This window comes from Coturnix japonica, chromosome Z (genome assembly GCF_001577835.2).
Source record: "Coturnix japonica isolate 7356 chromosome Z, Coturnix japonica 2.1, whole genome shotgun sequence".
NCBI lineage: Eukaryota > Metazoa > Chordata > Aves > Galliformes > Phasianidae > Coturnix > Coturnix japonica.
The window spans coordinates 63,391,261-63,417,934 of NC_029547.1; the positions used below are offsets into that span (position 1 = coordinate 63,391,261).

A 26,674-nucleotide genomic window follows, 5' to 3' on the forward strand; every position below is an offset into this window, starting at 1 on the left:
CTTTAAAACTATATCAAAGTCACCAATTTGTAGCTAACCTTTGCCAAATTGCAAAGAGATAATATACCACCCTGAAAGTGCGCAAAAGGGAAGGCAGGAGAAAAAACACGTCTCCTATCCACAACACTAATGCTACGTGACATGTATAAAAAACCACCACCACCGGTACACCCACGATGACAGTGAGCCCTATCGTACATGTAATCCATGCCTTGTGAAAAAAGTCCCACCCTAACAAATATCATAAATTCAGTCCGAGTTAGCTATTTGTGTCATTCAAACCAAGCGTACAAATTGAATTATATGCTTTCTTGAAATTAAATGCCTCCTAGGTTATGATACTGTTTCACATTCACATGGGAACAAGTGGTCACCACCAGTTGGTGCAGGTTTTTCACAAGCTCAGTGTGCAGGCTTATGTTCATCACTGGTGAAAATCGCAAAGTAATATGTGATGACCTGTTGATTGATAACTAGTATTTTGTACGCTGAGAATTTGCTCTAAGAATACAAATAGACGCTGCTCCTTCTACTCTTCTGATAACCTTCTGTATAGTAGTCATAGAGAACACTCCACCACAACATCGGAAAATAACCAGGACCCCACCACAGCCATTACCTCCCTTCTAACTTTTATCTAACCCAACCACAACCCCCGAACGTAAACATACGCGACCTAGTTGGTGAGACAACAAGAGTGGAATCGTTATACTTCAAAAAATATTGCTTCCAAATGTCCACTGGAACAAAACTAGTTCTTACACACCCAATTTCATTCTACAAAATACATGAGAAGCGTCCGTTGCAGGCAGAATTGAAAGGTGAATATTATTAGTCTGCGCCAAGATCCTGCAGTTTCTCAGAGGGGACAAGCATAAATATGTCGCAGAAAAGTCTCCATTATTATTCAGGAATACAACCAAACAGATAGCACAGACGCAGAAGAGGATCCTAGAACAAACAGCCAGCTTGGCAGAATACTTTTCGATCAGGGCAGAAGTGAATGGACAAATCATGCTGCAAGAGCATTTCGGACACGGCTGTACACAATTATAGCCCTTAACGGTCAAAACAGGAAAAGCTTAGCGTGCTTCATTGTATGTGGAGCCAAAGCGACATTTTCGCAAGCACCCACACACTGACGTTAAAAATGGACCCATTCTGCTGTTTTTCACTAAGTTGTTCCAGCCTAGTTGCAAAGCGAAGTAAGTCACCATAAATTAACCACAATCATACAAAGAATTTACCGTAGAAGAATTAATATCTGAAGCCCACAGACTCACAGCTTACAAGACACCACAATGCATTGTGCCTCACTGTTACATTGTTCTGCTATGCATTCCTATTTTCTGTTTCTTTTTTTTTTTCTTTCTTTATCTTCTTTTTTCTTTTCCTTCTTTTACTTCTTTTTCTTATTGTCTTTTTTCTTTTTCTTTTTTCTTTTTTTCTGCCTTCCCTTCCCCTTTCCCTTCCTTTCCCTTCCCTTCCTTCTTCCCTTCCCTTCCTTTCCCTTCCCTTCCCTTTCCCTTCCCTTCCCTTCCCTATCCCTTCCCTTCCCTTCCCTTTTCGCCTAACCTGTCAGGGTGAGGTTCATTTTTCTTCAACATTTTTGTTCCATGTGCTGTTCCTGCAGCACCTGAGTCTGATTTATCAGTGCTATGTGTCTGCTGGATTCCCCCAGCCCTCACTGGCCTGTGTGTGGCTGAGACAGCAGCTTCAACTGTCAAAAGCTTCCAGGCTCCCACAGCTCTGCATCTGCCACCCCAACACCTCACACTGCGGTGGACCCTGCTCAGTGAAGTGTTCAGTCCAGCTTCAGCTGCTGCTTTGGAAAACTAGCCTAGGAATATATAACTAAGTACGGGGGTGGCAGGACAGCAAATGACAAGAAGTCTGAAGTCAACATTTTGTTAGCTGGCCATGAAAGGCACATTTTGGTTATTTTGAGGCTGTTAGCTTTGACGAAAGCAGTCATAATCATCAGCAAGAATGTCACATGCCTTGGTGTTGGTACTTAAACTGAGTTGAACCAGAGTGGAAATTGCAGTGCTTAAATTCAATGAATGAAACTGCTTGAGCTGCTGAATAACAAAGCACACCTGCCATTTGAATATCATAGGATCACAGAATGGCTGGGGCTGGAAAGGACCTCAGAGATCCATGCAGTTCCAACACCTTTGCCATGGGCTCAGCTGCCACCTGATAGATGAAGATGCCCAGGAGCATATCCAGCCTGGCCTTGAATGCTTCTAGGGATAGGGTAGTCACAGCTTCTCTGTGCAGCTGTGCCAGCACTCAGCACGCTCTGAGTGAAGAAAATTCTTCCTAGCATCTAACCTAATCTTTCAGTTTAAACCCATTTCCCTCTGTCTTATCACTGTCTACCTGTTTGAAAAGTCAGTCTCTCTCCTACTTGTAAGCACCCTTCAAGTACTCAAGATTGCAATGAGGTCTCCCTGGAGCCTTCTCTCCAAGCTAAACAATCCATCTCTCTAAAACTTTCATCACAGGAGAGGTGCTCCAGCCCTCAATATGCTTGTTTGAAAAGTGCTGTTTTTGACAGCTTCTTTCACGACTCTCAGAAACAAAAACACTCCGTATTGAAATTCAAAGAATCCCAGAATCACAGAATGACCCGGGTTGGAAGGGACCTCAAGGATCTGTAGTTTCCCAACCCCCCTGGCCTGGCAGTGGCCACCCAAACATAACAACCGTTTACTTAGATTCAGGTTGCCAGGGCTCCCGTCCAACGTCGGGCCTTAACACCTCGCAAGGACGGGGGCATCCACAACCTCCCTTGGGGCAGGCCTGTTGCCAGGGCCTAAAACCACTTTCCCTTAGTAGTAAAGAACTTTCCCCTACCAACCCAACCTAAATCTTCCCTCTTTTAACTTAAAACCCGTGTCCTGCTGTTGTCAGCCCTTTCGAAGAGTTTACTCCCCTCCTGGGTGTAGGGGAAAGGAAATCGTATTGAAAGGCTGCAATGAGGTCACCCCGCAACTTCTCTTTTCACCAGGTTCTGAACAAACCCAACTTTCCCTCAGCCTGCTCCTCATAGGGGAGGTGCTCCAGCCCCCTGATTCTCTGGGAGACTTAAGATTCTCTGGGATTAGATTCTCTGGGAGACTTTAAGAGTCTGAGTGCTCCACTGGTAGCAGCAAGAAATAAGAGTTGCTACAGGCTTGGGGCTGAGTGTCTGGATGACTGTGAAGAGGAAAGGGACCAGGGGGTGTTGTTTTGATGCTCGGGATGAACATGAGTGGTGCCCCCAGGTGGCCAAGATGGCCGCTGTCAGCAGTGGGGAGAGACGAGACGCGACCCGACCCGTCCATAGCCAGGACCAACAGCGCCCCCTCCCGGCCGCCACCCACGCAGCATCGAGCATGGAGGACCGAAAGGCGGAGCGTCGTATCCCCGCTCCCTTGATTGGCTGAGATTTCAGCTCTCGTTCTCTCTGCTCAGCGGCGCCCCCTGGCGGCAGGAGGTGGAGGCATGGAGCGGGACAGCGGCGCCGCCGCCGGGCCGTCAGCGGGGGAGGAAGGCGAGGGCTGCGCCGGGCTGTGGGAGCTGCCGGTGGAGCGCTGCGAGAGGCGGCCGGAGTGCAGCCAATGCAGGTGAGTGGGACGGCTGGCCTGGGTTAGAGGAGGGAGCAATGCACGGTGGGCGTGCGGCCCTCCCTTGCCTTGCGTTGTAGTGCCCGGCCCCCGCCCCGCCCCTTCGGCGTGGCCTGGAGCTGAGCGCTGCTTCCGCCTGGCTGGTGTTTGATAGTATGCCGAAACAAAATAAGCCATCCCTGCACTTGGAGCTGGTACACAGCGGGTGATGCTTCCGTGTGATGCTTTGGAAGGTGTTGTTAGTGAATAGCGTGAGTTGCTAGCGGTTAATGTGTTGTGATATCTGAAGGATCAGGTAAAATGATGCGCTGCGCTAGTTCGGAGTTCTTTTAGCCTGTAGATTTCGTGCGTTTGGAGAATGCTTTTTGCATGTTCTTGGCAACACAGGAGCTCCAGGCGTTTGTTTTCACTGCTCTGAGTTTATTGCGATTTCTCACTCCCTGAAAGCATTGATTTCTTATCACTTAAATAACTAAACTTACGTATTTTCCCATGCTTCATGACTTGTAAGAAGTGCCAGCTATTCCGCAGCGTAAGGTGTTTTTGAAGTCATACCATGCATGTCCTGTTCAGTTTGTATTGAAAAAGAAAGCAAAGAAAGAAATACACAGGGGTAGGTGACAGTCTTGAACAGATTTCATTATTCCAGGTTGTTGTGTGGTATTTCTTGAAGGGCATTTGTTTTAAGTAACTATTAAAAACTCCTAAATGAGAGCAGTATACTGTGGTTTTCATGCCATGGGGTGTATACACAGAATATGCTCTGCCCTGCTTCATTCTCTTTGGGTCCTTTGGTTAGTGCTGCCCATGTACATGCTGCCCACTATTGAAGTTTAGGGTTTTTTTTATTCAGCTTGTATTAGTTTACTGTATCTGCAGGAATTCTTCACGCTGTTGTTTCTTTGGCCTGTATTAGCAGTAATGAGTTTGTGCCAGTGCTGTTGTTGAAATAAAAATGTTACTGACTTTAATGCTACTTCCTTCTGCATGGCTAGTTTCAAAGGCACTCGTTCATTTGCTCTGTAATATTCTAAACAGACTAATGAGTAGTGACCTTTTTAGGCCACTTACTTTGTGCTTGACCGACTTGGTTAACATCCATTTTGATGGGCTGGCATTTAATGAGAAAATAAAGAAAGCCAAGTGTCAGGCTGGCCATATTCTTTGTTGATATGGATGACTAAGGGCTGAGGGAGGAGCACAGTACAAAGACAGAGACCGTGCAAGCAGTGGATAATCTTGTTAATAAAGCAACTCTAGTGCCTTTGATTTCCCAATTCTCCGTAATTATATCAGCTGTGACTTTGCCTTCAGGGCGATAGATTATTGAAAGAGAAGTCAAAGATGTTTTAACAGTGATCAAATTTCTTCAACTTAATCATCAGGAATCTACAACCATAAGTGGTTCCTTACAAGAATTGGTATTGATTTTAGTATATGTAACACAAAGCAGAAATAACCTTACACATATATGTGTATATATATTTTTTTCCTTTTTATGTAGTAATGCCTATGTAAGTAGATGAGAGCTGAAAGCTGTTATCTGTGTTACTGAAGAAAAACTTGGCTTAGGCACAGCCAAGTGTGTAATTTTTCTTGCTTGTTATGGAGGAGAGTTTGCCATAGGTGAATTTCACTGGAGATAAGAAATATCTCTTGAAATAGAAAAAGGTATTTACTTTTGCAGGAAAGCAAGCTCTGGCAAATCAAGCTACTTATAGCATTCAATTGCTGCGATGTCTGAAGTCCTTTGGCTGGTGTCAAATTGAGATTTTTCTTCTGTTCCATTCAACCTTCTCCTTCCCTCCCTGGGACTTATCAACTTTCATTTTTGCAAAGCTGGGCTCTCCTGCTCAGCTTCAGATATATTTGCTTAACCTGGCACTTTACTTTCTGTTGATTAGAGATTGATATGCCTACAGTCTCTCTTTTTTTTTTTTTTCTTTTTTTTTTCGCCTGCCTGTTCACTTATACACTACACTTTTCTTCTCTTTCAGTATAAGGAAGGTGGTCGTTGCTGTCTTTTCTCCTTTCAGTTACTGTATTTCTATATTTAATTCCATCATCTGTTCTCTCCTTACAGTGCGCTTGTTTGTCACTTCCTATTCTTTAAAGTCAAATCATGTCTGCATTATATTCAGTTTTCCCTTGCCCATTTTATTGCTTTAAATGGATCATAGGTTTGCATCACAGTCTCTGCTGAAATGTTTTTTGTCATATCTGTGATGTTTTTTGCTTAGAACAAATCATCCTTCATGGACGTCAGCCCGGAACTTGGCTATGTTGTTATTGCAAGTATAACTTCCCTTTGGCTTCGACTACTTTTTCCTCTGTCTTTCTACATAACATTTCTGAAATATACTGATTATGTCTCTAATTTCTCTCAAGTTTCCTTTAAAATTATTTTCCTCAGTTTCTAAAGCTATTAAGCTTCTACGTCAGTACGAAGACCCACAGACTGTCTGTAACAGATGGTTTTGGTTCACTTGTCTTCCCATGAACATCCAGAAATAGATGGAGTCTTGTGTTCTGTGGCTTCTTTGACTCATCAGTAGTAGATTGTATATAATTTATACTCTAAAGTGTATAAAGAATGTATGCTGTAAAGTATTTTTCTTATGGTGTTACTAAAATTGTCATTTTCCCTTATGCTTCTGTTTAGTTTCAGCACTTCAACAGTTCTTCTTATTTCCAACGTCTGGGTTAGTGAAGTTGAATAATTGTGCACTGTGGGGAGAATAAATGGACCAAATTGGAATGAATGGGAAATGTTCAGAAATGATGTATTCAGGTGCTCACATAAGGAAGTGGAAAGAAAACATTCCTTATCTTAAATAAAGCACCAACAGGTTTGTTGCTTTCAGGTCTTAGAGGTTCGATGGATAATGAGAGTTATCCTCAGGTAATCTGGAGAATAGTAACACAAGTGAGACATCTCTCAACAGAGACCTATCTGGTGGAAGCTGTGGTGTTTAATACTGCAGGTATTTGCAAATAGATGTTCTCTGGATAGTGGGTATCTGCAGCTTAACAGACTGAGTTCCAATACTGTTTCTAAGAATGGCTGGATTGACACACGAGAGGGAAGGGATGCCATCTGGAGTCTGGACAGGCTTAAGAGGTGGGCCCATAACAACCTCAAGAAGTTCATAGGGCCAAGTGCAAGGTCCTGCACCTGGATGGGGGCAGTTCCAGGCTCAGATACAGGTTGGGTGGAAAATGGCTTGAGAGCGGCTCTGAGGAGAAGGATTTGGAAGTGTTGGTTGATGAAAGACTCAACATCTGGCAATCTTCAGTTTTGTAATGTGTGGAATTTTGTTTTCTTGGTGGTGAAGTACACTTAATGGGACTACTCTCAAAATGCTTAAGTTTTTCCTTAGTGTCTGTTAGAAATTGATTTAGGAGCTTGATGACTTGTCCTTACTAGGATTTCTCACTAGGTGGAGGTTTTAGTCTGTAAAATCATTACAGTTTACATGTATTTTGCTATTTTTAATGTAAATGCATGTTGATTGTATTCAGTAGTAGGGAATTTCTTCATTAAAATGCCAAAGAAATGAGCAATTAAATCCAGATGTGCTGTTTCTCTCGGAGACTTACATATAATTTCTCTTAAATGTTGAATCTAAGTATCTTAAGTTGATTTGAAAACACAGATATCTGAAGAGAATTTTAAGCATCTTCTAGAAAGTTATCTGTAAGTTGATTAAAAAAAGATGACAACAACTCACAAGCAAAAAGGAAAGGACCAAAGCTGTCAAGCACAGCTCACTTTTTTCTGTGTATGGCCCCTTCATGTGTTAGGAAACTTAATCAGAGATTCTGGATGGTATGTTTGCATTTTAAACTCAGGCAGTTTCCAAGGACCTAAATATCTATATAGGCCAGTCTGAAAGTAATGCCTTGTGCTTATATCCATGGAAACTACGACATTGACAAAGAGCACAGTATTATTGTTTGATAGAGCAAATTCTCAGCTACAAAACACTATTTTTCAACACGGTGTCACCACCATTAGGTGGTGGGAAGCTGGTGCAGATGACCTTCAGAGGTCCCTGCAGTCTGAATTACTTTGAGTCTGTTTATAGCTTTGTATGGTTATGCTCTGTGTGAGCTCATACCTGTGACCTCTCAGAATGGGCAGTGCTAATTTTCTCAGCATTAAATCATACTGCTATAGTGCAAATTGTTCCCATCAGTGTTTCCATGAGGTACCTGGCTGCTGTCAGTCTTTCTTCTTGTTAGCTTTTATGAGCACGCTTGCTAAACATGCTACGTTAATTATACAAGTTGTTTCCAAACTGTGGAAGAAAGGTTAATTTTTGTGTTGGACTTCTAACTTTTTAAATCAAAATGAAATATTACTGGATATGCTTTGATTCTGTAATCAGGTACTTAAAATCAAATGTTTAATTGGCTGTGTACATAAAAAAACAACATCTTATGGTATCCCTGAAAGCTTTAGAGTAAATTAATGATGTCTAATATAAATGAAATGCTGAGTATTCAGCAAAAACCTCACCAACTTAGTGAAATCTAATAACTGTTTACTTTTTAATAACAGGTGTATAATCTTAAAATACATTATTTGTTGTGTTACACCAGGAAACTGGCTTTTTAAAATAAAGTTTATGAAGAAGCCTGCGTCTTCAAGATTGAGGTGAAAGTATGTTAAACAGAAGTGCCTGCTGTTTTGAAAAAGGACACTAGAGTGTAGTATAGCATTTGGAGTTCTCCTGCAGCTCTGAGCTGTCAGGAAGTTCTGAGCAGGACATTCTTGTGTGCTGCCTTTTTCATGTCATGCCAGGACTCTGAGTTGTGGAGTTGTTCTCAAGCTCTCTGACGACAAACAAAGCCCAGTTTTTCTACCATTTATAACTGAAGTGAATAGTTGTACTGAAATTGAAGATTTTTTTAATTAATATTTAATCACCTACTAGAATTGGCTATAAAGCTGTTAACTGTTGTTGTTTTTCCAAGCATATATACACTTAAGGATAAATTGCAGACAATGGTGTGTTTTCTTTGTAATATGAATATTTACTGTTTAAAGAAGTAAGTTTGCTTATTAGAAGGCATCCACTTTTTTGTTTGTGTTATCTGTAGTTTGGAACAGGCTTTCTGTTATGTGTTCATGTATTTTACCCGAATAATTAACCCAAATAATTTTAATTAACTTAATTATATGTAACTTAATATATGTAACTTAATTTCATAGCTTTTTTTTTTTTTTTTTTGTTATTTGTGAGGGGAAAAAGACATAAGTAGTTTTAAGTGACGAGATATTGCATTGTGGAGTGGAAAACATAAATACTTAGCTCTTCTTTTAGCTGATGTCCAAATGATGTGTGTGTTCTGAGCCTGCTTTCACTTGAGGGCAATAGCGGAATTCACCCCTGAGGTTACTTGGTGTGAGAGTGACCTTTTCATTTAACTCTGCTTTTACATCTGCTTTGTTTCAAGCTAGGACTCAGGCATGGTTTGCTGTCTACAGACAGAGTAAATACATGCCAATAGCGTTTGTCATTAATGTCTGTCCCTAAAATATTGTATTAAATAAGGTAATGTTACATAGGTGGACCTGAATTTCAAATATGAAAAGAGCTATTACATATGTGGTGATTAAGTTATTACAGAAGTCAGTTGTGGTCATCACAGCTGATGCTTTTGGAACAAGAGAATGTTGTAGAACCACCCTTTGGAAGAAAGCTGAATATCTTTGTAAAAGATGTGGGAAAACCAGAAATATTTGCTGGAAATGTTTACTCTTGCATAGATCCTTGCAAGGTTTCACTTAATGAGAAGTTGTAATAATCTCTTTTTGATCAAAGAAGCAACCACAGAATAATAATAGGTGACACCTACAGCTCAGTCAGGGTGCTCAGAGCCTGGTCCAGCCTGACCTTGAGTGTCACCAGGGATGGAGCATCCACCACCTCTCTGGGCAATCTGTTCCACTGGTTCACTACCCTTAACATAAAAAAAAAAAACAAAAACCACAAAAAAAAAAAACCAAACAAAAAACCACAACTGTTTTCTTATATACTTTCTTCTCAGGTTGCACTGAAAGTGATGCATCCTATTTATTTCCATGGAAACTACAAGAGATTCAAAGAACACAATAACAGTATTTGATGGAGCAAATTCCCAGCTACTAAACATTATTTTTCTATGTGGTTACCACCATTAGCTCTGCATTTCCTCCCACTAGGAAGAAGAGCCAGATTCATAAGCATCTGTACCAGTAGAGATGACCCACTTGTAAAGGTGATAACAGAGGATGGTTTAAAGGTGGCTAATATAAAGATATTGACCAAGATGGTGATAAATAGTCAAAGGTTATTAGTAAAGAAAACTCACCAATGTTGATGCCTGGACCAGATAGCTGAAGCAGTCTCCACTGGGGAGCAATCTCCAAGAGATGCTGCCTCAGTGGTGGTCAGCCCTTAAATGAGGTCTCAGAGGGGGTGGAGTCGAAGTCCACCCCTTCTGGGAGCACAGCTAGATTACTCTCACCTGTGCTCCCACAGCTGACCCAACACTTGCCTCAGCTAATTAATCAATAGGCAAGGTTCAAGCTGTGTTTTCCCATACACTCCGCCCCTTCACAGCGTGAACCAATGATTGGGTGAGTTTTCCCTATTACAGAGATCCAACGCGATGCTTATACAATTTTCCCATCACCATAAATGTTGATATAATTTGAGTGATGATTTGATGGGTGTTCATAATCTTCCGTGGGCCAGTGCTTGATAGATGTCACTGGAGACAAGCCATCTTAAGGTGCAAGTCTATCTGCATTTCATCAGTCCAAACAAATCGTCCTGCGATGGTCCTAGAGGCTTAGAGTCTTAGGGAGAGTAATACAAATGTTTCAAGGGTACTAGGAGGGGAAGGTCTGCCCTCCAAGGCAAGATACAGGCCGTATTCTTATCTTGGGTCAATACTTCTGCTTGTACCGGATTATGCCCCGGCCTCCGATACCATACCCTCTGGCCAGATATCTGTGGCTGTATAACTATATCTGGCACCAGAGGAGGAGTCTTAATTTGCCATAAGGACATGATAGGTGTCCCTTTAGCAATGAAGATCGGAGTATTGACCACAATGTCAGTAGGCCATGTACCTATCACCGAGGGGGTTACTGAACCTCCCACCTCCAATAATCTCCCCCAAGGTGCAAGTAGGCCACACCACTTGGGTCCTACCTGCACCTTCCAGGGCCAATTTATCTTATGGATTCCTGGTTCTAGATTCTCAGGGGCAGGGAGCAGAAGATTATTTTCATTACCAACCTGCGGTTTTACCTGATTATCAGTACCCGTAATTTGGATCCTAAGAGGGGAGGCCCATATAGTCTGCAGCATTTTTAGGGCACTGGGTCTGCCATCTCGAGGTCTTTCATTCAGGTCCCGCAGGGTTTCATATAGTCTTTTTGTCCACCCCTGCAGGGACTGGGAGTCTGTCTTCAGGGCAGTCTTGAGGATACCATTGTAACGTTCAATAAGGCCTGCCCCTGTTGGATTATATGGTAGGTGGAATCACCATTCAATGTTGTTTTCTTCTGCCCAGCGCTGTATCATTGCACCAGTAAAATGAGTCCCTTGGTCACTCTCAATAACTTGAGGTGTCCCATAGGTAGACATCAATTTAGTAAGTGCCTTGATGGTATACGCCTGATTTGCTTTTGGCACTGGATAGGCTTGCAGCAGTCCACTTACAGTGTCGATGCAGGTCACCCCCTCAGATCGAGGGAGGGGCCCAATGTAATCAACCTGCCATCTTTGAAGAGGACTGTATCCTCTAGCAATGTGGGATGTTGTTTTGGGCAACGATCTTGGTCTCATCTTTGAGCAAGCGTCGCAATCCTGACATGCTTGGACGATATCAGATAATTGTACAGGCAGCCCTCATGCTTTAGCGGCTGCCCACATTATCTTTTGTCCAGCATGTCATAGTTTCTGGTGTAACCAACGGGCAGTATTTTCGGATTGTGAGTTCTCAATCCATCGGATTCGGGCCAGTGTGTCAGCTTCATCATTTCCTGGTGACTGCAGGGGTTGATGACCGGAGACATGGTAGACACATACTGTCCTGCGTTTGACTGCATTCCATATATCTAACCACATGTCTTTACCCCAAATTGGTCAGGCGTGGATAGTCCATTCTTGAGTAGCCCACTGCGTAATCCAAAGAGTGAGCCCCCGATACACAGCCCAACTATCTGTACAGATGTTCAGGACACCGTCACCAGGTTCTTTAGTTATAACCATCCACACAGCTCGCAATTCTGCCCATTGGCTGCTCTGACCATCCCCCTCATCAAACCAGATTGTCTCAGTAGAGGGATGGTATGCTATCGCTCGCCACTTACTCGGGTTGCCTTTGCTCGATCCATCCGTATACCAGGCATCTTCAGGAATAGGATATCTTCCTTCCTGAATGGGACTCTTCTCTGGTGGAGCAACCATCGGTTCTTTTGGTGCATCACTGTGATATGTCACTGGGCCTAGGATTTTCTGTAGTTCTTCTTTAAGTGGAGATGAAGACAGACTACTTCTCTGGCTCAGATAGGCGACCCATCGTGCTACCGTTTGTGCTTGGGCCACCCCTGTCTTAGGAAGGTGGGTCAAATCCCTTACCCACCCCTGGATTGGTAATGTAGTTTTTACTATGACTTTTGCTGTCTGCGTTATTGGCTCTACTGCTTGCAACGCCAAATAGGCAGCCAATAACTGTTTCTCAATCATGCTATATCTTTGCTCTGCTCCATGCCAAACCTGTGACCAAAACCTCATAGGGGTTCAAACAGAACTCTGGCATTGCCACAGGCCCCAGCCAAAACCATCCTGAGTAACATGAACATCTAATTCGGCTGGGAGGGTAGGATCAAATATACCCAGTGCCTGAGCTTGTTTAACTGCCAGTTTTGCCTGTTGAAAAGCATCCTGTTCTACCTTCCCCCAATCCCATGATTGACCCTTCTTAGTGAGTTTGTACAATGGCCTCAATAGCTGCGCCAAATGAGGTATAAAGGAGCGCCAATACCCCAATATACCTAAGAATTCTTGCAGCTGCTTAGATGTCGTAGGGACTGGAAATGCCTGAACCTTATCTACTACCGCACTGGGTAGTACTTTGGTTTTCCCCGACCAAACTACTCCCAGGAATTTCACAGATAACCCTGGACCTTGCACCTTCTGTGGGTTTATAGCCCACCCTCTTTTCTGCAGATAAGTTGTCAACAAATCTGCTGCTTGTCCTACTGCCTCTAATGAGTCAGATGTTAACAGGAGGTCATCAATATAATGATATAAATTGACATTATCTGGCTTTTCCCAATTAGCCAGGTCACGCGCCACTAAATTATGACAATAGGTGGGAGAATGCACGTACCCTTGCGGTAGGACCTGGAAAGTCCACTGCCTGCCCTCCCATGTAAAAGCAAACTGGTCTTGTGATTCTTCATTGATTGGAATGCTGAAGAATGCATTTGCTAAATCCAGGACACAGTGGTATGTTTTAATTTCTCTGCTTAGTGTGTCCATTAGGGAGGCAATATTGGGTACAGCCGCATGAATGGGCGGCATGACCTTATTCAGTTCTCTATAATCTACTGTCATCCTCCATGTTCCATCCGGTTTTCGCACTGGCCATATTGGGGAGTTATATGGGCTATGTGCAGGCCTTATAATACCCACTCTTTCTAATTCCTGCACCGTCTTTGTTATTTCATCCTGCCCACCCGGGAGTCTGTACTGTTTCACATTAGTAATCCGGCGTGGCTTCGGCAAACAAATAGGCTCATGTTTTGCATGGCCTCTCAATATTGTCTGGATTGCCCGGATACTAATGCATCTCTGCCGCAATCGGAACTCTCCCACTGTTGTATGGAGAGCCAGACCCCACAGGATATCAATTCCTAATATATACTCTGGAATTGGGGCAATGGATACCTTGTACTCCCGTGGTGGAAGACGCCCGACCCCCAGTTTTACCCAGGTTTGGGTGACTGGAATGGTTTGTCCCCCAGATCTGCTACTAGCGGAGCAGCTTGTTGGACTACTGCCTCTGCGGATACTACTGGATTAAGTATGGAAACCAAGGTTCCATACATATGAGAGGGTGCTTACTGTAAAATTAGGTCCCTCATTCCCGCAGAAAATTTAACCATATCAGGGCTATCGAATGTGTCTTCGTAGATAGCCTCTCTCATACCTAATTCGCGTATATAATTTTGAAGGTCTTCCATAGAAGACCACATCCCTGTGTTTACTGGCATGTCAGTTTTATTTGTCCACACCATGCGGCAAGCAGCCATTATCCATTCTACAATTGAATGGTTTTCTTCAGGGAACTGAGTCCCAGCATACAGTCTCTGCCGAAGGGCAGGATGTACTGTTATTGTGGCCAACTTAGATACTTCGGGGCCACTAACCAGTACACTATCTGCCCCTGAATCCCATAACCGTAATAACCAAGCCGGAACACTTTCCCTTGGCCTTTGCCTAAATCGTTGCACTAGGTCCATGAGTTCAGTAGGCGTATATGGACGGGCTGTTACATGTAGGTAAGACTCGGCAGGGGGCCATTGATCTGGTGGCCGGTCCTGGATCTTTTTTGTCTTTTGAGTCACCACAGGACGGACTTCTAATAAGTCCACCTTAGGTGGTTCCTCCAGATCAGCTTTGGTGACTTTATCCTGATCTGTTGTTTTAGGATCTTGTTCATCATTCATTGTAATATATCTAATTTGGGGATTTGGTGAAAAAAATGATGGATTTTTCCCCGTTAATAAACTGAGCTCACTTTCTAGCTTTTCAATTTGAGCCTTTAATAATTGATTTTCATGCTCAATATCATTTGATCTCATTTTGGCCTGATTTAAAGCAGTTAGTAAGGACCAAGCTACTATAGACGCAGCCATTTGTCTTTCTTTAGTAGTAAGTATGTTGAAAATATTCAGTTAAACAAAATGGGGACATGTTGTCCACCACCCATAAGGGACCCCATTGTTCAATAATTGTTGCTAATTGGTAATATGGGGATCCCTTGAATCCTGGTATTTGTCCAGGAAGGATCTTTCCTAAAGGAGTGGCCTTCTCCCCCTTGAACCAGCTAAACATATTCCATAGTGTGCCCCGGTGGCGCAGTGGTAGGAATGAATGCTGCTTTGCAAACACTGGGGCCCAGATTCAAATCCCCCCTGTGGCACAAGTGGGGGAAGTGCCGCTCTGCTACACAGAGGCTCAAATCCCAGGGGTTGGACTCGATGATCTCTAAGGTCCCTTCCAACCTGCAAGAGACTATTATCTATTATTATTATAAGAAGGATATTCTCATCTCCTGCCTGGCTCGCCAAATGTAAAGGTAGCTAATATAATGTTGACCAAGATAGTGATAAATAGTCAAAGGTTATTAGTAAAGAAAACTCACCAGTGTCGATCCCTGGACCAGATAGCTGAAGCAGTCTCCACTGGGGAGCAATCTCCAAGAGATGCTGCCTCAGTGGTGGTCAGCCCTTAAATGAGGTCTCAGAGGGGGTGGAGTCGAAGTCCACCCCTTCTGGGAGCACAGCTAGATTACTCTCACCTGTGCTCCCACAGCTGACCCAAAACTTGCCTCAGCTAATTAATCAGTGGTTCAAGCTGTGATTTCCCATACACCCACTGGTGCTGCACTACTGCTGAAACACACCACACACTGCCACACTGTGCTCACATCCACTGTTTGTTGTTGTTGTCTATAAATGTTCAGCAAGTGCTGATGAATGGCAGAGTTCCTTTTTTTCCACCCTGAGGAATGAGAACACCTTTGCTTCATAGGCACATCCATGTCAGATGCAAATTTATCAGACTGCCCCTCTGCTGCCATCTGTTGCATGGCAAAAAAAATGTAATGAAATATTGTCAGGAAGGTTCAACTTCTACTGCCAAACCACCAATGTTATGTTGGCCTCTGATGTGATGGGTCAACATAATAAAACAGGAGACACTATTTTTGGATCAGCCCTTGTATATGGTTAAAAATCAATATATATTGGGCTGATCCCATTAGAAACAATGCTACCAAAAAAAGAAGTGCCTGAGACTGAAAACTCTGGATGATGCATCAAACTATTTCCAAGGTAAGAAGAAAAATGCTTATTAAATAAAAGAAAAAAGAAAAAAAGATTCTCAAATAGAGTTTCTTATGGTTGCCATCTCAGACCTTTCTTTAATTTCTCTGCTCTGATTTTAATTGAAGATGCACAGACTCTGAACTTTGTACAGGCAGGATTTTACAAACTCCAACTATGGAATATTAACTACACTTCCTAAAGATGTGTACATGAAAAAGGAAGGAAGCTGTGAGCACTGAAACTGAAGCTGTTGTCTTTTCTACTTAGCTTCAACACAGCGTTATTTACTGGGCAGGTCTGCTTTAACCTGGCCATCCATTGCCTTAATTTCTTCACTAGATCTGAACATAAATAGGTGATCTTAAAGACATCTACTGCAGCAGGTCAAGAAGCCGCTAAGCTATAAAACAATACAGAGAAGCAAAGCTGGTTGTAACACAAAGTGCCTGCTGTTTGATTTCCCTGCCTGAGGACATCAGGCTGAAAAATCTAGCTTGAGTGGCACCACTACTGCCAGGCTAGACTGGCATATGATCTGAGTTCTTTTTACTTCTATGACATGTACAGCGTAAAATCTCTGTCCCTGAAGCTCCATGATGAATGTTTATATTGATTAGACTTCTCCACGTACTGATATGGCAATTGTGCTTGTGCAGTGTTATCCCTGTGATAACAGGGAAGAAATCCTAGCATTTAAAAATTGTACCTCTTTCTTCTTTTTTAGTGAGGAGTTTACCCTTATACTGCAGTAGGACCTCTGGCAGTGGAAAGTAAGACCTGGGTTAGTGTTCCATGTATCTGCCCTTGACAGAGCTATGGGAACAAACTTGTTTATGTCCCTCTTCTCATGTGCTTGTCTCTGCTTTTGAGAGTTTAACTCTCCATTTTCAGCCTCCAAAAATTTGAGGATACCCATATTAGTATCCTTTTGTTCCTAGCTGTTGTTCACAGGGTGCATTGAGGCATCTCTGCTTCCTTCATCCTGTAAATGCTTTTGCTTTCATTAGTTGGTGTTCACCAGGTTACATCCATGGATACATACATCCCTGCTGATCTTCTGTGCATTATATGTACTAAGTCAGCTCTCACCCTCATGTTTTTTTTCTTGTAGTAACTTCATCCTTAGTATTTCTTCTTATGAATTCAGAAATGATGTCCCGCTTAAACAGGCAGCATATTAAAAAATAAAGACAAAAACAAAGTACTGTAATACTCCAGATAAGAGATCTTACAGTCATTCCGCTCACAATAACCATTTTAATTGTAATTGAAGGGTTTCTTAATTGTGGAAAGCCTAATTCAAAGGTATTTTTCAGTACTGTCTTCTCAAGTTGTTATCAAGATGGCAACTACAGATACAAGTCAGCAGCATGCACAATTATCTTGATTTTTAACGTGACTATTTCGTGAATCAAGTGTAATGAACAACATGGCAGCTGAAGACCAGTTATATTTACTACTCCTCACATAAGCCTTGAAGAAGATTTTGAAGACCGTGTTGAGAACCATTGAAACATGGAGATATGAGGCACTTGGTGACGTTGATTAGTGGGCATGGTGGTAATGGGTTAAATGGTCTTAGAAGTCTTTACCAACCTTAATGATGCTGTGATTCTGCGGTATTCACTTTTAGGCTTCCTTTGCCCAGAAACTTGTAATCACAGTGTACAGTTCACTGTCTTGATTCAGTTTTGCTGGGAAAATAGACCACATTATTTTGAAGCTGAACATCATAACTGAGATGTGAAAAATGAAACGGGAGCTATGAGAGCTCAGTGCGTGATTCTCTGTTGTATATGAAGACAGAGAATAATTTTTGAGTCCTGCCAGTATGTCTGGTTGCTCTGTCATGAGTTTTTCAACTAGAAATGCTGAAAAACAGGTAGAAGGATGTTGGATAGCTTTGAGTTGTAGTGAAATTGCTTACAGGTGAATATTACCATAAAAATTATTCTCCTTCGAATTCTTCTCCCTACCCCTGGGCTTTTCCATAATATTCTCAATACTGCTGTTTTGCCTGGAGTCTGGTGCAGATTGCTTTCATTTTCAGAAATGGATGAAAACTTATAGTTGTCATTAACTGAGTCCCCTGGTGCTCTGCCCCTGCTCTTCTGTAACATCAGTGATATACATCGCACAAGACATAGCACACGTTTTCAACAGAAGAAAAACACAAAAAGCCTTTTCTTCCTAGGTGGCCTTTATGAGAGTAAAGATAGCTTTTGTGGTAGTGGAACAGGACTTCTCCTGTTCACTACTGTTTCCTAAATTATTACTAGAGTAGACTCATAATGTAAGATTTCATGTAGGGATAAAGTATGTGTTGTTTCTTTTTTCTTTTTTTTTTTTTTGTCTCAGTACAATAGCCATTACATACCACGTTGAATGTACAGAAATAAGTCTTTGTGCTCCTGCAGTGGGGTTTAAAAGTGTCCTACCCATGCAACATAATTAGGCACCTAATTGAGTACTTAGAAGTGAAGTAATGTATATACATATGTATGCCATTAAGTTATATTGGAAAGTATTCTGTTTGTAATTGTTTGTGCCTTGCTGCCTACAAATCAAATTATAGGTAGGGTTGGTTCTGTGATGATTTAAGAATGCTTGCTTTTGGGGTAATTTCCTTTACTTTTTTACAACGTTAATAATGCTAAGAAAACAACCCATGAAGAACATGAGCCAGCCACAGAAAATACAAGGAGCGTATATCAGAAAAAGGGAAACTTGGAGAACTGAAAATAAGTAAATTATATCTGGCCAACTTTGTAATAGTAAACACCCTGGGGTCAGAAACCATCAGAAACCATTTCTGCCTGCTTATAAAAGCTAGGGAACAAGGCAGTTCTTTGTATCAAAGTCACCTGTTGACTGTTTTGGTACCTTTATGTACTAGATTTTCTCATCTTAATCTCTCCTCAAAAGAAAATACAGTTGTGGGGAGAATTCTCTTGCTAATGACACCGGCCTTTCGGTGGTTTCATTTCAGTAATGGAGGAGAATCAAGGAACGATTGGATGTTGTGTTGAGAAAGCAGGCAGTTTTTTTGGATCATTATTTTGGAAGATCATATGGGAATAATTCCATTTTGTCTTTTTTTTTCTTTTGGTCATGAGCTTTTTGGTGTAAATATTTTAAAACACTTATTTTGATCAGTAGCAGTTGCTTCCCCTCCTCCCTCACTCCCGGTTCAGATTTTGGCTATTGTTAGATAGCTTTTAACTGGTTCCCCTTGGCAAGGGAAAGTAATTTCTCTATGGCAGTAGGGCTAGAAGAAGGCAGGGGTCTTAAATTAACACAAGCTGCAAGCTGTTAAAGACCAATTTATCCACTGTTATTGCCTTTTTTACTGTGTTGCCATTTACAGGTAAGAGCTAATGTTTTATTTTAAGATGGTCTGAGTAAAGAACAGTTATGCTGGCTTAGATCACTTAGCTTGCTTAATGGGGTGCTATTGCGGGCAAGCACTGCAGTGGCAGTGGGGCTGGCAATTGGCTTGGTCTGGACCTAAGAATTAACTTCAGTACATCACATCTGCTACAGTGTCTGCTTACATTGTCTCATATATGATCAACATCAAAACTGTTAATGACAAAGTAAGACGGAGGCTGCAGGTCGAGTTGTATTTGGAGCTGCTTGGATTCAGCTGAAAATCACAACTTTATTTTCTTAATCTTGGAGTGTTTGTTTTGCAGGCAAAGTGAATTGTGAGTGATGATAATCACATCAGCATTAAGGAAGTCCATTGTTTTTCTAAGTTCCTGAATAACATCCAGTAATTGCACTGTCTATGCTATAACAACTTCAGTGATTCTGAGAAGCTTTAAGCGTAATTCCTTGCTTCTGTTTATTCTTGACTATCCAGTGTATTATTTTAATGCCAAATGATACATAGGTTAATTTATGTAAATACAGTTCTCCTGGTAGTGATTTTAACAATGCATGCCATGCACCAGAAAACATCAAATTGTTGTATTAGTTTTTTCAGACGTTAATTAGAAAAGTGTGGTGGTGTTTGTTTTCATACGTCTTGTCTGCTATGCGTTTCAGAATGAATGAAATCATGGTGTTTCTTGTGAGTATACTTTAAAACGCTCTATCATAAATAGTCTCTCAACTATATTAATTATATATTCTGTTACAGCATTCCGTCACTGAAACACTAACTTGGTATAAAATGCAGTAACAGGTTTGTATAATTGGAGCATGGTTGCTCCTTCTGAAGATCATGAAAGGATTATGAAAGCGCTTTAATGCTAACCAGACCACAGGAGAGGTCTGAACAACATCTTCAAAATTCAGTTTGAATGAAAACTTCCCTTTCTTTCTATTTTGAAAGCAACAGAGATCTCAAACAGAAGTTTTTATCATGTTTCAATGTACTGTTTCATAAGGGGGAGTCCATACTGACCATTATGGGACACGTTTATGCCACTGCTGATTAATTTTATTGTTTTCCCCCCCTGTTCTGTCATGTAGCCGCCCTCAGAAGGTGTGTTTGTGTCCATTCCTGCCGATACATCCTCTAAAAATCTCCACCTGCTTGTATATAATTCAGCATCCAGCAGAGGTAAGACCATTGTAAGGGTTCAGCTACAATCTTAATGCAGTAAATGTTCTGCGAGAGGAAGCAACCATATTTTTAATGCATAGTAAGTTTTCCTTTAAAATCAGAGAGTGGAATACAAGTTAATCTGAATTTTTGTGTCTTCTGAATAACTCTGTTATAAATATGAATTAAGCAGCACATCTTGGTGGTGACTCAAAGTATTTAGCCAATGGAAATTTATGGCTTAGTTTCAAAATAGTCTGTTTCTGTGTTTCTTGTTTTTTGTTTTTTGGTTTTTTTTTTGGTCTCACTTATTGAAGAGAAGCACATGAAAGAACTACTGACGGAGCAGCTTTCTTTGCAGTTGCATTGTTTCCTGGTAAAGGTACTTTTGTTTTTCAAAGACTCTGTATGGCTTTGAAGTGTGTCCCCCATTGGACTTGACACAATGCATCCTTTTATGTTTTTGCCTATTTCATGCCTTCAAAGGTTTAACGGGCTCTTGCTTTTTTGATTTAGCTATTAGAGGCGTTTATATGGATGCTTTATTTTTCTGTTAATAATGCAGTATTTTGGTGGATCGCAAGTTTTAGAAGATGAACCACGGTTACATAGATCTGGATAGGCAGTCTTTTTACAAAATAGACTGTGGCATTCAGAACCTGTATTCATATGATCCAGCTGTACTTACAGTAGCTCAGTCTGCAGGCAGAGTCCTTGCTTGAAGGAACTTCAGCAGAATATAAATGACCAAATTATAGAAAAGCGTCTAGAGAAATAAGTGTTTAGTCCCTAAGTGGGAAAGCTATGATTTTTAACTGTCTGTTTTCTGTAAAAATACTTTTATGTGTTACTTTTTATCTTGAAAATACTTAAGTGTGTGTCACCTTAAGTCATTTGCTGGAAAAAAAAAAAGAAGTTGCAAAATGTACCGGAGAGCTTTGAACTGATGCCTAAATTGTATTGCATTTAATGTGCTGAAAAGTACTAGAAGTTTACACATTCTTTTTAGATCCCCTGATCATCCTTCTAAAATGCTATCTGCATTTTTTATTAGTTAGTTTTAATTAACAGCTTTCTGTTACAAGAGGATGCAACTTTTGCACAGGTATATGGAAACAAGTGGCAAAACACATAAACACAGGTTGATGGAAACAAGTGGCTAAAGCAGTGCTGTCCAAGTAACACAGACAGTCCATCAGTGGAAAAATTTAACTATCTTGAATGTACTTGGTTTGAGGAGACAAATCTAAACAAAAGCTGAAAAGCTAGGAATATGGCTTGATGGCCTTAGTTGATCATAGCTGATTCTTTTGACATCAGAATGGTGGAGGCATACCCGCTGAAGGGTAGGTTCCCTTTGCTGTAGATGCTTCTGATCAAAACTCAGTCAGACTTGAAGGCAGATAAGCCTTCTGAATGTACTAGCAGCATCTGATCCTTCAGGCTGCCATGTCATTAGAGAAGTACATTTCAAAAGTATCTCATTAAACTAACCAAACAGAGAATGTATTTTTCCTGCTGTGCATCTGTGATGACTTTTCATCCTCCACCTGTTTTGTTATTTATTGTTTTTTGCAGTTTGCAGTGCAGTAAGTAGCCCACCAACTGTGGAGTGATTATTGCATTGTGACTTATATTTGGGCAAGAGGGTAAGGCATGAAAGTGGGAGCAGGATTTCCTGCTCCTTCACAGTCCTTCAATCCAGAAGGCATGCTGTTGGATACATTCATACTAATGTTAGGTGCTGTGAAAGAGAATAGTCTCTTGATGCATAGCAACAAGGATTCTCTAAGATCCCGGGTTATGAATCTTAACATCCAGCATTCATCTTTGTATAATAGATCCATGAATTAATTCATATGTCATTTGTGAAGATAATTCAGCATTGCATGTCTAGGTGCAACTGTTTTCTGGATAGTGTTAGTGCATTACTTTTAATAATGAGAGTAATTAAAAATAAAGTAGGTACAAACAGAGGATCCTAACCCTATCAGCAGGAATAGCGGAACAGTGAATAATTTATTTGCCTAGCATGATTTCTAGTCTTTTCCTCTTTCCACATACATATGAATATAAATAAATACAAGTAGGTAAAATGCTTTTCTCATCTTTATTCTCTCCCCTGCCTCCATTTGCAGACTTGAAGGTTAGTGGCATAGTTAGGTGTGTACAAACCACTGTGCAGCTCTTTCTTACCACTGATTTACTGTTGATGGAGTGATCTCCAGAGGAGCATAGGTCATTCTATACTTTTTGAGCTTGGATGGTTGTTGTAACTCAGGACAGAGCCCTTAGAGCACAGCAAAAATGTCTGCCTAGGTTGTTCTGTTGCTCTGCCTTCTTTCTTTCCAGAACTGAATTTCCATTTTTCTGCACCTGTGAACAAAACCTGTATTTAATAAGCTTATATATGGGTCTAATAATATTCTTTATTGAATGGCAAGAATCAAGTACATCAAATATAGTTTGCTAATTGTTTTACAAGTTCAGGAGAAAATGAAGTAATGTGTATTTACTGGCTCAAATAAATGTTTTTATTAGTTAGAACTTGCTGTTCATGGTAGAACAACCCTTCAGTGTTACCAAAAGTATGATGAATTCCCATAAAAGGAAAAAAAACCCATTCTTAAAGCAACTTCTCCAAACCTATTTGTATATATATATATACTTCAGTGGTTAAAAAATGATTAAGCAAAGAACTGTGCATGACGGTTATGATGCCAAGAAGAACAAGGAGAGAACGACTATTCTCTATCAAAGCAGGAAATGGAAATAGTTGATATGCCAACAGGCTGTGTGTGAAATAGCTAAATGCAGACATTTTTGTGAAGAAAATTCTAAACAAATGGAACCTATTTTAGAGGAACTTTTGCCTAGATGTTCTTGAGCTCCTTTTCTCAAATTTTTTATTGTTATCTTCCTATAAACATAGATTGGAAAACTGCAACTTTTTTGCTGTTGTTGGAGAATGTATTTATTTGGTAAAAGGTAATTCAGAAATAACATGACATTGAAGAGAACAATTGAATGACTTTCCTATAACTGATAAGCTTTTTAAATTATTTCTTATTAGTGACAAATAATCAGTTTTCTTCCAGTTCCCTTATTGCTGCTTTTCCCGTTTGTATGAATTGGGGTGTTTTTTTGATGATGATGAAATCAACACAAATGATCTTATACTGCCAATGATGACTTATTCAGCTTTGTCAAACTGATGGAGTTTGAAGGATATTTCTCCCTCACTTTTCTTGGACTTCATTCACCAAATACTTTGATCTTCATCTATCCCTAGGACACATCACACTGCTACTGCAGTGTTGCATATAGCAGGACAACTTATTCCTTTAACTCTGTGATGTTTTATTTATACTTCACAGAATGAGTAAGTATGGAGCAGAAAAAGCAAAATTAGTGAAGGTCTTAGGCAACAGTGATGAAAAGATTCACTGAATTAATTTAAGAGCAGTCTGATGATATAAGTGCTATAGGTGGATTCACATTGATACTTGTGGAGAGTAAGAGCCACAGAAATCATGGAGCTGAGCTAGTCAGGGCATTACTTGTTACTGAAACTTTATTTTCATCTCTCTGGTTTTTTCCATTAAATTCAAGATATACCTTTGCTCCTTCTTCTTTGCCTGGAAACAGAAATCGACACTTTCTCTCTAATGTTACTTTTACTGAAAATGTCCTAAATATCGTTGTTCAGTTTGCAATACTTCTTGTCCAGATGTTGAGTTACATTGCACATAGAAACAATTTTCTCTGTTAAGTATGTAGATGGTTTGCTGCTCCTGTCATTTCTTCCCTCTTCCTCTGTCTTGTGAAGCAGGCATTCTCTGGTCCAGCACAGCACCCTTGCATGCTCTTTGAGATCTGGAGAGCCCCTCTTCCCCTCCCAGCCATGGCAATCTTATCCTTAACTGCAACAGATGCCTTCTCTGCACTGCCCAATTGGCAGGAGATAGAGCACTCACAGCAGCTTCAGTGTTGTGCTATTGTGCTTTTTCAAAGTGATAACAGAGTGGAGGTATTTATGTTTTACTCTGTTTGACACACCTTGTGCTCATATTTTTATTGCTTGTCTGGGGAAACCAAGCCCTCCTCTTATTTTCCAGGATAGAGAAATCAATGCTCCAACCTGTTACGTTAATGGTAGTGCTGTTTTTGTTTACATTTTGTTGTTATTTTATATATCATTACTGATAATGTAGCTCAAACTCTTGCTAATGGTCGTAGTTTAGGACAAGATTAAATCTCTTACGCTTGGTAAAAATAATATATATGTATGAAACTGATTTTTTGGTGTGTGTACAGTGAAAGAACTTGAAACTAGATGGAAATATTAACAATTCATAGAAGCCCTACTTGATTTTACTCAAAAGATACTTCTCCTTTTTACAGGAAAGTCGGGTATTGAGGACAGTGCCTTTGTTAGCAGCTTGTCTCCCTCCAGACAAATGTAAAATTTTGGTTGGTCGGCGTTTTAGTGAAGACAGGTGAGCAGGATTGCTTATACATCTTTTCTGTGTTGCTGTAAATTATAAAGATATTTCTTTGGGTATCTTTATTATTAGCAAGCAGTGTTCTTCATTTTTGTTTCTAGCGTGTACATTCACCTTTGGTGCCTTTGATTTCCATCAAAGCGTGGTATGATGGTCTGAAACATTTAATATATCTTCCTCTACTTTGTAGCTTTTACTGTATCAGTATTTATCATGATTCTGTAGTGCAATATGTTATCTCTCATACTTTCTACTTTCCTTACTTTTTCAGTTTTCTCTTTATTTGAACCATGTCACCAGTATTTCAAACAGTAAGATGGTATGTTCTTTCCTTGCTCTTTCAGTAAATTACAATGCATTCAGATTGTCAAGTTACTTCCTTCAGCTGTGGTGCTCTGGGTGGGGGGGGCTCAAGCCTTCACTCTGCTACTTTTAGAAAGCTTTTTGCAATTCATTTCTGACTTGTTACTCAGTTTATCTTCCGTGTTTCTTTCCATATTTGCTTTGTTTGACAAACCACTTGATGCTATTCAAATAGAATTAACATTTTGTACTTACGTGTGCGAAACTGTACTTAAGAAGTCAGCCCAGAGGTAAAAGATTCTTAGAGAATGTATTTTCTTCAGATGCTCTTTTTTTTTTTTTCCTCTTATAATTAATTGTGTGAAGTTATACCTCTCAGATCCACTTTTTGAATTTTTATTTATTCATTTATTTATTTATTTACTTATACTCTGAGATTTTGGACAATATTGGTCTCCTAGGTAATTCTTTCATCTTCGTTAGATGGAGCTAAGTCTTAGGAACCAGTTCTTGGAACAAATGCTAATGACATTTAGTACGTACATTTTTAATAAGTGCAAACAAAAATCATGAATAATGATGAAGGAAATTAATTCTAAAATTGATTTTAATCTTTGGAGAAAACTGGTAGAGTTCGCTGAGCAAAAACATCAGAAGGTGATTCAGAGTGCTGCTCCCACGCCTTTGTGCTGCCCGTATAGTGAGTAAAGCACATTAGAAATATATTACCTTTCTATTAGTCTTCTATGATAATAACAATAGTAATTATCTGAGAAGTTCCAGGCCACAGGGAAATCGTTCTCTCTTCCCATTAAACCTGAAAATGAAGCAGCTTTTCATTCTGTTGTGCGCAGAGTGGAATACCATCAATGCAGTCTTGTTTCCAGTGAATATCCTTGGAAATTTTTTTTAGAAGTGATGATTACAGTTTTAAAGCTTCTTCAGGTTTGAATATAGAGATTTCTCTAACATCAGGGATCCTGTTTAGGTCAGAATCAGTTGTGAACATCTCAACCCCCAAATAGTTTAAAGACATTCAGAATCACATTGTTCCTATGAGAAGAATGCTTTCTGCCACAAAACATTATGAAGATGCTGATTGAAATAAAGTTTTCTTGAGATTAATTTGGATTTTGCTGACTTAATTTACTGTGCTTCAAGGCTAAAAGCAATTAGGAAGAATCTGCAGTCTGCCTGCTTTGTGAATGTGAGACTGCACAGATGTGGAATGCTCAGTCATTGAGCTCATTGAATCACAGGATTAGTTACGTTGGAAGGGACCATTAAAGATCATCTAGTCTAACTCCTCTGCAATGAGGAGGGGCACCAACAGCTCAGGTACTCGAGGTACCATCCAGACTGACTTTGAGTGTCTCCAAAGATGGGGCATCTACCACCTCTCTGGGCAACCTGTGCCAGTGATTCACCATATTTATTGGAAATATCTTCTTTAAATCCAATCTAAATCTCCCCTCAATGCAGCTTTTCATTGTTTGTTTGTTTGTTTGTTTTCCCATGTTCCTTACTTTTAAGCAGCACTAGTTGCTGGAATATCTGGTAGAAGTATTGTATCAATGTA

At 40.5% G+C, this 26,674-nt stretch overlaps 1 protein-coding gene across 1 annotated transcript in view; it reads left to right on the forward strand.

Moving 5' to 3' along the window:
• The first annotated feature begins 3,467 nt into the window (after positions 1-3,467).
• DTWD2 (DTW domain containing 2) overlaps positions 3,468-26,674 on the forward strand; it is a 57,997-nt gene continuing 34,790 nt past the window's right edge. The window contains exons 1-3 of the mRNA XM_015850002.2: positions 3,468-3,614; positions 20,215-20,305; positions 24,692-24,786. Coding sequence (XP_015705488.1) covers positions 3,493-3,614; positions 20,215-20,305; positions 24,692-24,786 — 308 coding nt within the window. The 5' untranslated portion in view covers positions 3,468-3,492. The remainder of the gene's footprint in view (positions 3,615-20,214; positions 20,306-24,691; positions 24,787-26,674) is intronic.